The sequence below is a fragment of the Coccinella septempunctata genome, chromosome 4, assembly GCF_907165205.1.
Source record: "Coccinella septempunctata chromosome 4, icCocSept1.1, whole genome shotgun sequence".
In the NCBI taxonomy this organism is placed as follows: domain Eukaryota; kingdom Metazoa; phylum Arthropoda; class Insecta; order Coleoptera; family Coccinellidae; genus Coccinella; species Coccinella septempunctata.
In genome coordinates this window covers 6931486-6948309 of record NC_058192.1, presented here as the reverse complement: position 1 = coordinate 6948309, position 16824 = coordinate 6931486, and the positions used below count along the sequence as shown (strand labels likewise).

Below are 16824 nucleotides of genomic sequence, written 5' to 3'. Positions count from 1 at the left end.
ATAAACTCATCGTGTAACGATCTCTAGAGCATTTACCACATACTGAAACTGTTTCTTGAGAATAAATGAGAATACACCCCGTCTAAAACAGGAATATCTCTCGCCTTTTTCTCCATACTCATTCTCAACTTAACCCACAGATTTTACAACGCCTCACCCATTTTCCGAAAGCGGATCATTTCGATCTTAATTCGATTTATTACCCAAACTTAATTGCGATATCGGACTTTCGAAAAATTAGGCTGTTATTAAAATTTTACAGCCGTATAAATAACGCGTCTCCGAAGATACGGTCTCGCCACATAAAATCCTTTAATATGCAACGTAAAAAATGGATGCCAACGATTGAGGTGTGCGTGATATCCAGAGGCGTAGATGCCGGTTGTGAGAACCCCATTTTCACACCAAAAATTGCTGGTCGATAAGGTTATATCTGATTCGGCACATCTGAAAGTTGTTCTTGAGAGGATCCACGAAGTCCTGCCCGTAATAAAATGAGATTCGGATCGGTCAGACACATATTAACACCATAAATTGCTAGTTCAGGCTGATGCGAACAACGTTAGTGTATTTTTTCCCACTGAATATCACGAATTTTCAACCATCGCTTCTGATTATATCAGTTTATCATAATCATCTCAATTTAGCCGAGTTCTTAAGCTTGATAATCACGAGAATAAAACAATAGGGCACTAGGAACTATGAAAAAGCGGATTTTATCATCATAAATGACTTACCAAAGGAAATTTAAGAACTGAGCAGACGGTTATTCTCAGGAATTAAATATACGATTACCTCAAGTAAAAATTGTGAATATTTTCATAGATACCCAGGAAACCACCTTTCGTTTATTAAACATATATAAGTCAACCTATTCCGACGTATAAATACGGTTTCATTAGACCAAAATAAGAAGGACAAATGTCCGCGTGGTAGACGTATAATATCAATCCTGGATATATGTCTCCTATTCGTATTTTATATACGTCTGATACTCGTATTTCATATACGTCTTTTAGACTACTTAAGTAATTCAGAAATTACGTCGAAAACCAGTCGTCTATAAACGTTCACAACTCATATATTATAGACTATATTTCAACGACTTCAATGTACCAAAAATAGACGTTTAACAATCGTATTTTGTACTACAATTAAGGAATTAAGTATCAGTAATAGACGTCTCTGAACAACGTTAGACCTACTGTTCATGTATACGAGATCCGACGATACGATGATCCCAAAATGGCATTAATATGTTTTGATCGATGATTTCGAATATAACAAATTAAAAGAACAATACACTGCAACAATGCACTTTCGGATCATCGTTTATATTGTCGAATGAACATTAGGCTTATTTGTTGTTAGATATTACTGTTCTGAATATAGTCAATCTTCAACATTTATTATAACAATCTTACCCTCTTCCATACTTATCCTTTTCATAGTTTCGAATAAGACATAACGTAGTGTCAATCGGATTTTAGGAAAACTAAATTTTAAACTATTTAGGTCTCAAACCAATTTATTCAGAAAATAATGAAATAGTATAATAGTTTTCAACATTCAGGTATATACATTGAGCACACCTCTTTAAATAAATATAATGGTCTATTCCTATAATATATTTTTAGATTGCTTCAATCAGATGTACCCACATCAGCACTACGGCCTCTGAAAAATGTTATATCAGTTAGTTTTAGGAGAAAAAGATATGTCGAACAAAACATACCAAATATCTTTTTCATCATATTAGTAGACTTGAAAGTTGAGAGCTTTCTTCAAAATCGGTTATGTCATTTTGTGTTTTAGCAGATGTTTAAACATGTCCATCACTATGTTGAATCAGAATCCATTTCAATCACTCATGACAAAGTACAATTAATTTCCTCCAGACAAAACAAACACAGTAAACACACACAGCTCATGAAACTATTTCAAGATGGACGACAAGGAGAACGAACTACGAACAGCGCATGCCGCATAGCATAGCATAAAAACACGGCCGTGACTGCCACATGCGTGTATTGTAACGATAACTAATTGCCTATTGGCCGGTCGGGCCTGCGTAGATATTCAATCCTCTGCCTACGTAAACATGGCACCAACGTTGCCAGGCTATTAAAAATGTAGTAGATCTTGAACATTCCCATAAATCTGCTAGGCTTGTTTGTAGACTACAATTATATCAAGTGAATAGTAATTGAAGAGGGCTCATTCAGTTTTCCAGATCACAAGTATAGACAGCAGTATCTTTGATGTTTGAAGCAATCAGTGTATGGACAGGACATTATTTCATTTCATGTGACAACGCTGTGAATTGTCGAATTGGGGGACTTTTAATCAAAGATATTATATGTGTAATATCTTAATATCATTGCTTTTAATTGGTTGACGACCATAATTCCGAATGAATTAAACTCCATTTGGCGAGGAAACTATAGAAAAATTTGCGAATATGCATTTTTTTCGTTCAATGTAAATTTTTTTTTCATTTATTGCACCTATGGTTGTATCAAGAATATCTAGTATGAATATTATACATATAAATTATACCTGCCACGGCTTAACCATTTATATACAGCTATCATTTAAATGGTGATTTTTATGGAAAAAGATTAAGTTCGATGTGAGCTGATTAATTAGCTACCTGGTGAAATCAGTTCAAACAATTAAAGCACTTATATAAGCTGAATCGCTTTTTCAACTTCCAAAAACATGAATGTTTGGAACTATATGTACTAGGAGGACTTCCTGATAACTAGAAGTGATGTAGTAGGTATCTACATATGGCTTATAATAATAGTCATATTTGAAACCTTTCATATATCTGTCCAGTGTAGACCTCAATGATGAGTGTTAAAAAAATTCGCTAATGGACAGATTGAAAACATACACCATATATCCGTTTAATATACCTAAGTTCATGGAGTAGGAAGGAAGGTTGAAATATGTACGATTTATAGTCGTATAATTTGTGGAACTTTATAGACCTAGTTTATAAATTATGAAAAATTATTAAAGCTGGGAAATAAGCGATATATATTGTAGGATGCATATTGTTCCAATCGTAAAAACACAACTGGCAGACAAAATAGATCTCATTATGTATATATGACTTCCACTTATAGACATTTCAAAAACCTATCACATATTCGTTTAATATAGGTGTAGGAAGTACGTCGAAAAGGACAATATATTCGACGTATAATTCGGAGATCTTGTAGACTTCGTTAGTAACTGATGAATATGACGAAGAGTTTGAAATAACTGAAGTATAGAAACAAAAAATTATCTTCAGTTCTTGAAAAAACTATTGATAAGCAAAAAACATATAGTGTGGTATATATAGCTAACGCTAAAAGACGTTTTATAAACCTACTACAGGAAAAATGGTATAATATAGACGTAAAATACTTGTACTGTGATAGACCAAAACGAAAAATATACCATCAGGATGAATATTAGACGTATACTAAACCAAGGTGTGTTTCCTGGGTATTGGGCAATTTCAGTAACAACACAACTATGGAGTGTTCTTCTGAAGAAAACACAAAATATTCGACCAGAAAAATGCTTCATTTTCACAAGACAAACTTTCCAATTCATGCTGTTAAGCTAGGCTGCACACAGTCAGCGTGGGAGTGCCAGCTACGCCACTGGCGCCGGGAACAAGTGTTGCATCGAAGTTAAAATCGGATATGAAAAGATATGAAGGAGTTTCAAATGTGTATTATAAATACCACCGCCATTATGCTTGTCAGTTTACGGCAGGAAAACACTTCAGTTCCTCTCATAAACTTTTTAATTGATAATGATAAAGTGCGTCGCTTCAGTATCATATTTTGTGTCTGACTTCTGACGGACCCCTTTTATTATTTTATGGGACGCTAATAATCCCCACGTGGGAATTTTTCACGTGTGACGAGCAGCTAAACGATCCTTTTTCCTGATGGTCACACACTGACCCTATTTATTTTTTTCGACCACGGCTAATTAATATATTGCGGAAGTTTAATTTTCGGTTTTCTCTTTCGAAAAAGTTGAGAACACAGATCGTACATCATTAATAAACGCTTACATTACAAAGCTTCATCTTCCTGCACTTCTTCAGTCGCGTCAAACTTTACAGAAATGAGATCGAACCAATGGTTTACGAACCATGCCTGCGGACATCGTGGGAGGTCTGGAATATGATTATAGTTCACGCAGATGAAGGCGGGATTGATAGATTGACCCTCAAAAGTATATAATTACCGAAAGACGCAGTATAATACCCCTCTGATTTATTGTTGCAATTTGGGCTATAGATTCATTTCAAATCAGGTCAGGTTCCACCAGACACTGCGTTATTAATTTCTCGAAGATATTTCGGTTTCTCAATCGTTAATTATGGGTTCCTTCTGGGAATGAATCAGGACTGAAGTATGAAAATCGTGTATAATAGAGATAAATTCAAAAAAACTCTTTTATCTCTGATACTTTCGAATATAAGAAGAATATTCGAGTTTGGATAAGAAGTAGAGCGCATATTTTACCAATAAAACTGCATCAGTCATCTCATCAACAACTCAACATGTTTCAGCAAAAAAATTATGAAACATTATTGCCGTCTACATTGAAGTTTGTCATGGCAAGAAAACCTCGCCGGCCATTATCTGCAGATGTTGATTGGTCATAAAATGTAACATTTACCTACTCAATATATTCCCTCCGCGATACCATGAATTTCAATCTGACTGCCGTGTTCTGCTGCACGAAACGAAAAAAGGTAGAAAAAAACGCGTCGTGCTCGGTAGCGAACCTGCACAGTCCAGATAATCTGATGCTAGCCGAAAGTCCCCGCCGACAATACCCAACAATTAAGTTACATTTCAAATTACAAAGACTGTGCCGGTTTAACATAAATTTACATGAGATAAAACCCGACCACTGTACCTATCGCAGGCGACTTCGGATCAGGGATGAACATCGATAGCTAACGTCGATATTCGGCATCGTTTAGACCCATGGATGTTCTCGTGGTTTTTGCCAAAGAAGTGAAGACGTTTAGTAGGCCATAAAATTAAAGAATAACACGTGTAATATTTGTTTCAACCCTTCCTCATCGTCTTATCGATAATGAGAGATCGTAACCGAAATATAGATGATCGAAAATGATCGATTTCTGTGCGCATCCCTGCAGTATATAGATAGGCGCAGATACAACGCTGCGCGTACGACTATTATCATATTATTTTGGTTTTATTACGTCAAAGTCCTTTTCGGTTTTATTTTGCGACGAATCGACAATTTCGGAATACGTTATCGATGCTATCCGGTCTGGAAATGACCAAGAGTATTCCCGGTTCTAATTATCCGGCTACTTTCATTCCATCCGCACTGCTGCGCTCCCTGCAACTGAGAAAAAAGGTAATGGAGACATCAGGTACGACAATTCAAATTAACCTCGTGAATGTCGTTTTTGCCGCCCCCTTGATGGAATGAGACGTCAGCGATGTCAACTTCACGTCATGAATAATTCTTCGATGTTTGTGACCAACTGGGCTGCAAATGTTCAATTCGGTCCCGTATTTTATCTTGACTCGAAAGGAAGATGTTTACGCAAGAACAAATTTCAATAAAAAAGATTCTGTCGGAATTTTTAAACTTTACAGATCAAAATTTGACAAAACCAGACCCGAGCTAGTTTTAACCCTATAAACCAAAACACAGCAGTGATAAATACAATACTTATAAGCTAAGAAACGTATGATGATTTTCCCCATGTTTCAGTCCTCAAATTTCAACCGAAAGTGAAATCTCCTTGTTCTCCAAACGTAGAACTCCCAGATTCAAACCGTATCTCTGGTCCATTAAGTTTTACGTCGTCTCCAAGATAATCCGACTTATTTATAATGCAACTCCACGTTCGTTACCGGGATAATATCGCTCATTTCAATCAGCACCCGATGATTTATTATTATTATTATTACGTTCAGTGAACGAGGAGTGTATGCCGAGAAAAATCCAAGAAACGTGTTTCCACTTCACATCTTGATGGTTACGCGTTGGTTTCTTTCTTAATGTGAGTGTTGTTGGCAGAAATAACTTTATTAGATGTGAAGTAACTCACGGCAATCTTGTCATCTATTTCATCGATAAGGGGAAAAAGGACGTGGCAACTAAAAAGATTTGCAACAATTTGTTGGTAACGGTGTTAGCTAACAAATAGGTGTCATATGATATTATGTGAATTCCGCAAGAATAGAACACTTGCGAAAAAGGCTGAGATTGTGGAGAGAAAAATTTAGTCTATAAATGGTGGGATTTTGGGTCTCATTTGGATCCATATAAGGATCAGATTGAATAAAACCTGAGTTTGATCGAGAAATGATTGTGATAACTATGAAAACCCCAATCAGCTAGCTCCCCAGCTATTTCTCATCTCAAAAACGACGAAACCTGTAGTTTTTACGCAAGCCCCCTGCACCGGGCATAAACAAGTTTACACAAGCCCTCGAGTATTAACACAAACGTTGAAAGTTGTTAGTCACTTATCGTCTTGAACGATCTCCGAAATAAATTAAGGTAATTAAGGGAATCATGTCACAGGATTCCTGTTTAATGATATATTGGACCAGCTGGATCTTACACGATGATTATTCAGGCAGCTACCAAGGTGGAAAATTAATGGTCGAGATCCTTCGGATTGATGAGGAAAAATTTCGAGTATTTACTGGCTTATTAACCATTCGAGGGGTCATATCCCGATGTAGATAAGTAAGCTGGATTATTTTTCACCGAAATTTGAATAATAATTGGGGAGATCTGGAAACATACCTGTGAGTTATGTGAACACCGCATGTTCTTATGTATCTGCTTGCCGGTTTCGGTTTATCGCTTGGTGGTTTCATGGGTTTATACAATTCCTTGAATTTTAGAATGAAAGGATTAAATTATTCAAGGGTAGCACTTGGAATTTCAAGCCTCTAGTGAATGTAAAATGAGCATTAATAACAATTATTCATTAATTTCTAGCTAATGAATTCCAGTTGCGTTTAAGAAGCCATATTCATACGAAATTATGAAGATAACGTGGTGAAAAAACATATCAGAATAATCTAGCCATTACTGATGATCAGTGTAAGTCAACCAAAAGGTGTTCAAATATATAAGCGTGAAATGTCTTCATGTATCGATTAATCAGAATAATAATGAGCCTTCCAAACGACGTCAAGTCAACTCGTACGAACCTCTTCGTGAATAATCAAAATTGAATAGAGGGACAATCTGAATTTCTCTAACAGCATGTAGTGGACCATTACACAACGAAACGATTTTCTACAATTTATCAGGATGACACGTTGAATAAATAAAGTCGGTTTTATTAACACTAGACGTTGTTAGGAACTGTTATGCCGAAGGAATTATTATCAGTAATTTCTTCATTATGGACAGAAACCTGAATAGGCCGCTATGATGCTTCGTAATATTGTGGATTCAATGTTTTCCTAAACTGCGACCAAATGGAGGATAATGAACATAGTATATTATTCATTACGAAATTAGCATACTTGTATAGGTGGGAAAGTTCATGTTGTGTCATAGAAAGGTTGTTGACGATTGTTTCGAACACTTATTTGGTTCTTTTTCTTCCTTCAGCTTCCGAAGATATTGATCAGATTCTGGACCAAAATTTTCAGTTGCAGAATGCGCTCATAAATGCTGAATATCAGGTCAGGAAATCACGAAATTGTCGATGAAAAAATCTTTCCATCTTTTCATTCAAATTTTCAATTGACACCTCTGTAGTGTATACCTACAGGATGTCCTGAAATTTGGTCACAAATTCTTGAGACGAAATAGAGTCCCCTCTAAAGAGTAAAGAATTTTTCAAGGGGACATGCTGAGGGGTGTAACTTCAAAAAGAGACAAAAAGCAAAAATATGGGCCTCCTAATTCTGTATCGAGAATCTGCTGCCAAATTTTGTTGTATTTATTTGTGTAAGGGACCATCTGGACTCTAATCCAGAATCACACGACTTTCCCTCAGATATAAGATTCGAAACTGAAACTGTTCCACTTTTGCCAGCAAGAAAACAATAAAAAATATTCGAGATCTCTGAGGAATTTCGAAAATACACGAGTGCGCATTTTAATGAGAAACCCAGTTCACGAGATACAAACGCTCAATTATGGATGAGCAGGAAACGAATGCCCTCTCACAATTTACGAGAAGCGGTATGAAAAAGTTTGAGAGAGGAAAATTAATGAATGCTAAGTTAGTGAAGAGAGCGGGTTTTATATATGCAAGAGGGAAAGCAGCGAACAAGTTTTGCAACCGAGTTAACCGACTGTAAAATTGAAGTGCTACTCTTTCTTTCGTTTTCCCCGATATCCTTAGTTGAGTTATGATGTTTTCAGGGAATAACTTTGCGGTTTCTCCGAGCATTGTTATTACCTACTTCAGGATTGTTATCTGGGTTTGAGGGAATTTATGGATATGCTACGAGTAGCGGAGTTCTTGCTGCGTTTGTGAAAAAACTACTTGATTGCTATAGCCCTCTGAGGTCCTTTTATCTCATTGAAATCTCTGAGTCTCACCTTTTTTCAATATCGTTGTATTATGAGTTGGAATTTCTTCTCGTGGGTCATCATACCCTCTATAAAAACAGTCGAGAACGACCTTGTTGCACACTTTCTAAAACAGGATTAATGTTCTATTCCACTTGTTCCGTTTCGGCGAGAAAACCTTCAAGTGAGCGACATCAGACTGCTATTCAGTAACATGTGAATCGCTCAGGGCGTCAAGATTTATCTGAAAGTCCCCGAATTCATTCCTTATCCAATTTCACGTACTAACGCTCGGAGCACCGGTCACTGCACCTCTTTCTGGTGTCCTTTAAATCGCCGGATGGGGCTCAATCTTGATAACTTAATACGACGCAAATGCGAGGCTAAATTAAATTTATAAAGGATCCAACGAAATCTGAAGAAAAGGCCAGCGTTTCACCGTTGAAATCCCGTGAGATCTTAACTTGTGTCCTTGTCAAAGGGATTACAAGGCATAAATTTAAATTCGTCGTTTATTAGTTTTGTCCAATGTCCACCCAACGCAAGACACATGTTTCTTAATTCTCCAAATGGGAGAAAGCAACCGAATGATGAGCTTAAATTTGGGATATAATAAGGCTGCAGGGACATAATTTGAGGAGATTGCACGAAGATTTATCATCGTTTATTCTTTGTCTGAAATACCGTAAAGTAAATTCACCTGTCGTCTACCTGTTACTAGTTTCTGTGTCCCTGCATTACACGGGGAATTTAGGAATTGGTTATGAAAAGGATTATCACTTTATTTTTTGTTTATCTTGCCATTTGTTATTATCAAAGAACAATTATTGACCCCTTCAATGTCAAATAAGTAATGAATTTCGATGAATTATTCATCGAAAATGTCTGATCTCCGACTGGATAATTAATAATGGAAAAATGAGATTCTTCGGGGACCAGACGAAAAAAATTAACACGAATGAGATCTAAGCACGCATACAAGACCATCCTGTGTGAAAACCTCCGAAGTCAAACCTAACAAATGTGAATGGTGATCTCCTGTCCAACACAAACGTGCAGACATCTTCTCTAATGAATAATAAACGAGCGAGGAATGTAAATATGAAATCTTATTACCTTATAACATTGAAACACGTCAAGTTTCTGACAAAATAATTACTCGGCAGACGTTCCCTTCCAAAGAGAGACGCTCATTACGATTTAGGAATAAAATATAACACAAATCGCTGTAACATTTCACGTGAACGTTGATTAAAAAATCTGTCAATATTAATGTAACATCTTGTTAGCCTCCGCTTTAATACGCTGCAGGGGCGGGGAAGTGTGGGGGGGTCGAAGTTCTCAGACTTCGTGCCCAGTTCAATTCACATAAAATTTAAATTAAAAAAGCTTTAACTGCCTCGGGTGAATCGAATTGAAGGAAGGTATGCATGACTTTTATTTGCTGTACTGAAAGAGATTTGATCTTGATGATCATTTAAACCCACGCAGGATTTTATCCCTCCTAATCAGGATGTAACTAACGTAAAAAGGATTAAGTAATTTGTGAAACGTGTAATGTTTCAGTGAGGACTATTTGCTCGTGATATCTAATTTCACCCTTTTCTGGATTGTGGCTTATTATCGAGGTGGACATTGAAGAATCTCAAACTATTTTATTTTGAGCCATGTTAATGATAGACAACTCAGACCCACATTGTATATTTATATGTCAGCTTTCCAAAATTCGCGAAGATATTGAAGAAAATCAATTAATAAGACTGGAAATGAATCAAAATTACATCAATTTTGCGAAAATCCAACGAATTCTCTTCACCTAATTCATCCATCAAGGAAAGGGCACTTCTTGATTGAAACAAATTATCTCCTCAATAATTCATCGAAGCAATCGAGATCCAAGAAACGACTCTTCATTCTTGTGCCATCCCTTTCGATTTTAATGAAGATCGTATAATTTAAAATTCAATTCCGTCCGAACTCTGAAAAGGTGGAATGGAATCCAAACATTTGCCCCGTTCGACATTCAATGCATTTAGAGAGTTCTTAAAAAGATGTTGAATTCTTCATTGGGAAGCTGAAGCAGAATGATGGCTGGACTGAGCGCTATCTCGATGAATAGGCGATTCATTATCTTCAAAATTGATTGTCTTTTCATTACGAATCAAACTCTTAATCAATAAAAAGGATATGAGCCCGAAGCATTATTCAATTAAATATATCAATAGTAGTTACTCTCCTCACATTGACATTCTTGAACTTGACTATCTGAAACACTAATCTGAAGAGCGGACACAAAAACTTGTCGTCAAGCAGGCCATGGAATTTTCATTGTTCATTCTCTCGATTCTTTGCAAACTATCAAGACAGCTTCCCGAATTTCACAGGAATATGCCAATATATTTTCTCCGAGTGTTATACCAAAAATTTGGCTATAGGGGTACAAGTTTATTGCATTACATAGACACAAAAGACCAATCTTCAAAATTCGATAGCCAATAGATCATTTTTCTTTTTTATTTGAAATTCTTCGACCCTGAATATCAGGTTATCATTATTTTGATAAAATACGAATCCCCTGATCGAATCAATTCATAAGAACCAGGACTAAATAGAACCCGCAATAACAGAAAAGAAAGCTGTTCAAAACCCCTCGACCTTTTATATGCTAATAGGGTAACGTCATACCACCGTTTTTCTGTTCTTTTTCCGTAGTATTCCCGAATTCCTTCCCTTCGCTTGAGTCGAACTGGCAGAGGATTCTTTTATGAACGCCGCGCCGTAAGAAAAAAAATTTGAATGTCTAAGGGACTCGTATCAAAGAATTTTCCTCGAAATTCCCGACTTAATCCATGGTCCCAAGGAGGGTGATTACCCTAATTGCGTCGACACAATGAAAAAAACGTGGAACGAACGAACCAATAGAAAATTTCAGTCGAATATCGAGAGTCGGATGTTTTCCTAATTCAGAGTTTGTATAACACGGCTTTTCCAAGCATGGGAAGGCTTTTAATGAAGGGCAGGGGCTGTTGAAGTTCGTAATTTGATTGGTTTCGAAGGAAAAACGATAACTCTGGGTTTGGGAATCAGAAGACCATCTATTTATCACTGTCTTCATGAATTGCCCATGGTTCATGAGGAACACAGCCTTTTTTATATCCTACGAATACTGCAACCTTATTTCTGTCTTGTTTCTAGACAATGTCGATCTGGAAATCAGGGATTATCTCAAAACATCTTTTTTTTTCAATTCAGTAACATGCAAATTAGATGGGAACAACTGTCACTTAAGAAGAGTTTATTACTATTTTGCTTCAACCGCATCATTCTGCCCCCTATTAAATTTGCATAATGGCCATTTGTCCAACTTGTAGAACAATAGGTTACCTCGTTCTGAAGCTCTTTCCCATTTCTTGCATCCTAATCACTGCTTTGTTACTGGCCCTATTCCATCTTTTCGAATTTAAATACGGATCTACAGTGTAAGGACAACCGTTATGGAATGTAGTTGGGAGATATCGAAAGATAGTGAAACAGATGAGCCGAGTTTTTTCGAGATCGACCTACAGATAAGATAGCCGTGGTGTACTAAAACCTCTATCGGCTAGAAATGACTCCATTCGGGTACAGATATAATATAATTTAGGTTAATGCCCCTTTAAAGCCTTTTAGGGGTTTCCAATGCTTTATTCTTCTACGTTTACGATAAAGTGGATTGAATTGGAATTTACAGTTTTATGGTATAGCCCAAATGCGGCATAGAAGATGGTAACACGTTCTTCGAGATATAGTGAGTGTGTGGTCAGTTTCAATGGAGATCTATAGATGTGTACCACATTAGGTTATCTTAAAGTCTTCACGGATATTCTACTGCAATAAATCCGACAAATTCGGACAATATGTTGTTTTGAAAATTACAATGCATTATTTTGTCTTATAAGGGAAATTCGATTGCCCACGAAGTTCCTCACTCTTATTTCCTTCACTGAATAAAGTATCCTCTTGACTTCCATCTGCACGTAGGAGGAGAATAGAGGATACAATTCATTTCCTTATTTCTACATTTGTATAAAGTCCTTTTCATGTTAATGAAGGTTAATCGCTGAAACATTAAAATATATATATATATATATAATATTCACAATTTGGCTGGGGAATTTTGCAGTGTTGAATTATCAATAGAAGAGATGATTTATCAGATGTTTTCAACATGAACCCCGACCGACAAAAAAAAAACAAATAATTCGATGAGAACTCCGCTAAAAAGGGTATTCGCACAATCAGACACGTTTCTGAACAAGCCGGGATCAGACGTAGACAGAGGATTGAACAAAAAAGCAGTTTGTTTTCATTTCGTGACGAAAAGCGAGTTTTCCGAATGGTGGGAACACAATTTTTCCGACCAAGGATATTAAATCGAATTCTGGTGGAAATTGTGTTCCAGATACACGAATTGATCACGCGCATTTTCAATTAAATAAAAGACATTCGGGTTGAAATACCAACGATGCGAAATGCACCTATTTTGCATTTCAATACCTACAAGGGTTGCAAATTCAATAAAATTGCAATTTCTATGCTTTGTCCAGTTTATCAGTACAGTTTTGTTTCCTGTTACTGATACAATCGATTAATATTCATATTTTGGTTAGATACTGTGCCTATATGTAATGTGTAACAGGATACAGAGTGGAAAAAGTTTTTCCCTTTCAAGAACGGGGTCGATGGTGCAACAAACATTTTATGACTCTCAACAACTCTTTTCGGTGGTGGCTAAGCATGCGTTTAGGGAGGCATTTTATACTTCTTTACATATTATACCATGACGCAAGTTATGCACTTCAATTTTTGAGCAATGTTTCATAAAAATCGGCGTTTTCTACAGCAATGATTTGTTTTTTTTTTGCAGAAGGGCTTCTGGAAGAGACAGCGGCCACGAAATCCACAATCGAGCACGACGACACCATCTTCCTCAGCTCGGACTCCTTGCCCATCTTCCAGGCGGAACCCCAGAACGCCTATGTAGTGAAAAATCGACCAGCACTGCTCCAGTGCAAAGCCGGTAACGCTCTCCGCGTGTATTTCAAGTGCAACGGTGCAAAAAACGTAGAAAGTACTCAGAGTGAATTCGTCCACCCTCAGACGGGGGTGAGAATAGTGGAGGCCGAGATAAACATCACGAGGGACATGGTGGAGGAATTTTTCGGCAACGAAAAATTCAAATGCGACTGCCACGCTTGGAGTGGAAGGGGTAACATCAAGAGTCAGCCTGCTGTCGTCGATGTTGCTTGTAAGTAGCTCGGATCTTGCTTAAATCACGTGAGAATATCAAGAAATATGTTTTTACACTTATGGAGAAGAGTTGATTATGGAGGAAAGTATCTCATCACATTCTCCAACATCTCTTTGACTTCCAAAAAGGAAAGAGCAGGATGTTAGTTTAGGTCAGCATTGGAGGCCCAGAATGGGTGGTTTTCATAACCTAAAGATGTTTGCCTGATGGCATACTGATATTCCATATGATCATCATTGATCAATCACTTACTCTTTAAGTCTTCCAGATTCAAAGACATTGAATCGCATTTCCATTGGAAATTTTGAAGCATGTGAAAAGAAACACCAACTCGAACACCAAACACCTGCAGAATTGCCCCCTCAATTCTTCTTATATCTTCCCTAGGAGCAAACAGCTGGATAGTTCAAGAAAAATTCATTATTCTTCAGGTTTCTAGACCTAACCTCATAATTCATAAGCCTAAATGTGTATTGAGTAAAAACTGAGTACCAAAATTGCTAAAAATTTGAACTAAAATGTAACCTTCCTCATTTGAGTGCATTTTTCCAGGAAATTAAGCCAATAATCAATATGCCAAACCTTTCCAAACATGAATCAGAGTGTCCAATTGCTTCTTATACATCAAACTTCCAACCACTCAAACTCGAACAAGAACAAGCAATCAAACTTTCATTTCAGGTTGCGTTTTACGCCCAAACTCGAAATGATACACCATATTCAGACTTCGGGAAAGGTTCCAGAGCAATCCATCGTCCTAATAAATGATTCATCCATCCTCTCATCTGATACCGGGACCTATCCAGAGATACGAATTTGAATTAATCCAACTAAACAGCAACTTTAATGGAATGTATACGCATCCCGTTTAGTTTCAATTAGACCATCTCTGCTACTTAAGAATTAATGAAACAGACTTGCTTGGCCCTTCTACGGAGATCGTCTGACGGCACTCTTTAATACTTCCGGTTCCGCTGTAAGAGCTGGAATGGCGAGAGAGGCTGTTTTATGTGTAGGTTATAATTCATTTAAATTGGAAGAGGCACGAGCGGTTTGCACGGGGTTAGGTATGTAATATTTTTCAGGGCAAAAATGGTTGCCATTGTCTAGGAAGAGTTACGAGAGCTCGTGCGACACACATACTTCAGAATTTACTGCCCAAAATTCATTATTTCAGAAGAGGCCTTGTTTCGAGTCTATACACTGAATTCATATTTTTCTATTGGCCGATTTCTCCTAATTTTTGGACGATTCAAGTAAGTTTCTCCCCCAGACAACATTTCTCCATTTTTTTGGTCAAAATCTTCGCAGCTAATCAGATAAGCTCCTTCTGATTCAAGAACAGAAACAAGAGCAGGGGCAACCGAAAGCTGTTGTGTATATAAGGACGATTTAGCCGCTTGGGTGCGGTAGGATTTAATTAACAGATTTCTTTAATGAAGCTCCCCATTTCAGTTCACCAGCCCCGTTAGTCGGCGTTCTCTCCAGGGAAACATAATATTTTGTGTAAATTTGGGAAAAACTTATTCAGTCTGTATGATAACGTCATTAAAATTTACAGCGGACTTCTGAATATTCATAGGGAAATGAAGAGGTGAGGAACTAAGGTCTAAATTGAATCAGTGGAACATTGAAAAGCACGGTAATGGATCAATTTTGTTGAATTTCTGTCCGAATTCGGTATTCATCCTTAAATGCTATTGTAATCCTGAAAAATGATAGTTTACCGAATATATAACTGAACGGAATTGGGGTTTATATGATACAATTCCAGCTAATACTTTCCCGAAAGTTTACCAGCTTAGGTGTCCTTAATCGATCTGTTCTCCTCTAAGCCTTATACTACATACAGTATAGTTCTGGTTTGTTGATGATTTAGCAGTAATGTATGTTTAAGGCCTTTCCCTGGTGCGGTTGGCAGCAAATTCGGTAAATATTTGTTCTAAACATCAGGACACTTCCTAACTCAATTCTGTTCTGCATTCTCTGTTTTGTTAGGCAAATCTGTGCGGAGCCAGCGAACGATTCAGACTACATTTTGTCGAGGAACATGAATAATCTAGAATGATTGAATTTGGTGAAGCACAAATTCTTGCATGGTTTCTTATGGATATGTAGGTAGCAAAATATCTGTTAAGGATTTCGAAACTCACGTCAGAATGAACAAATCTAGAAATATCCCACAGAATTCGTTTCGTTTCGTCTGGATGCCCTTTGACGATTAATAAAGCAATTACAGGAACTGGGTTATTATTTCCGAGAGGACATTGTCACAGGAAAAGTCAATGGGGTATAAAAAGCACCTTATCCAGTTGAATTGCATTGTATCACGAATACTGCCTTTTAACGAACTGTCCAGGGCTCATCAACAGATAATTTATGGCTGGCAGCATTGTCGTTTAGGAACAGCCGATCGACCTCAATCGGGAAAGTACTGTCAATGCAGTCATTAAAACCAATAAACAAACTCGAAACGTAATTTTTACGGCTGTTCTCCAGTTGTTTATCACTGCTACGCGGCGACTTAACGTCTTTCAGCCTGATGATTTAGCATATCTGATGCCGGGAATCCATCGAAAGGAAACACAAATCAAACCCGCAGTTCATTTCCGCCGTGGCCGAATGAATATCAATTCATTTTGCTGCGCGACTTCGATTTATTTTATCATCTAAATGGGATGTAAATTAGAATTGTGCTGGGATCTGGCTGCAGGTAGCTTTCTTGGACCTTGATCTCTGATGGAAGTACACAGTTGCCACTTGCGAGTACCTACCTCGGCTTACCATCCTGCGACGCGATCACAACGCGACTGCAACGCGACTGCCACACGACTTGATTGATTTTTATAACGTTAAATGGACTGGAATTAATCGATGTTGAAGGCCAGACCATCTATCCATCAAGTTACTAGTCTTGTTCACGAACCTGTGAAACTGTTAAATGTTTCAGAGAGTTCTTTTCCTTTTTATCATTC

At 37.2% G+C, this 16824-nt stretch overlaps 1 protein-coding gene across 2 annotated transcripts in view; it reads left to right on the top strand.

Annotated features, from left to right (window-relative positions):
- LOC123311390 (netrin receptor UNC5C) overlaps positions 1-16824 on the top strand; it is a 191263-nt gene that overhangs the window by 56599 nt on the left and 117840 nt on the right. For both annotated transcript variants that reach the window (XM_044895293.1, XM_044895292.1), the window contains one exon: positions 13466-13846. In XM_044895293.1, the coding sequence (XP_044751228.1) occupies positions 13466-13846 (381 nt within the window). The remainder of the gene's footprint in view (positions 1-13465; positions 13847-16824) is intronic.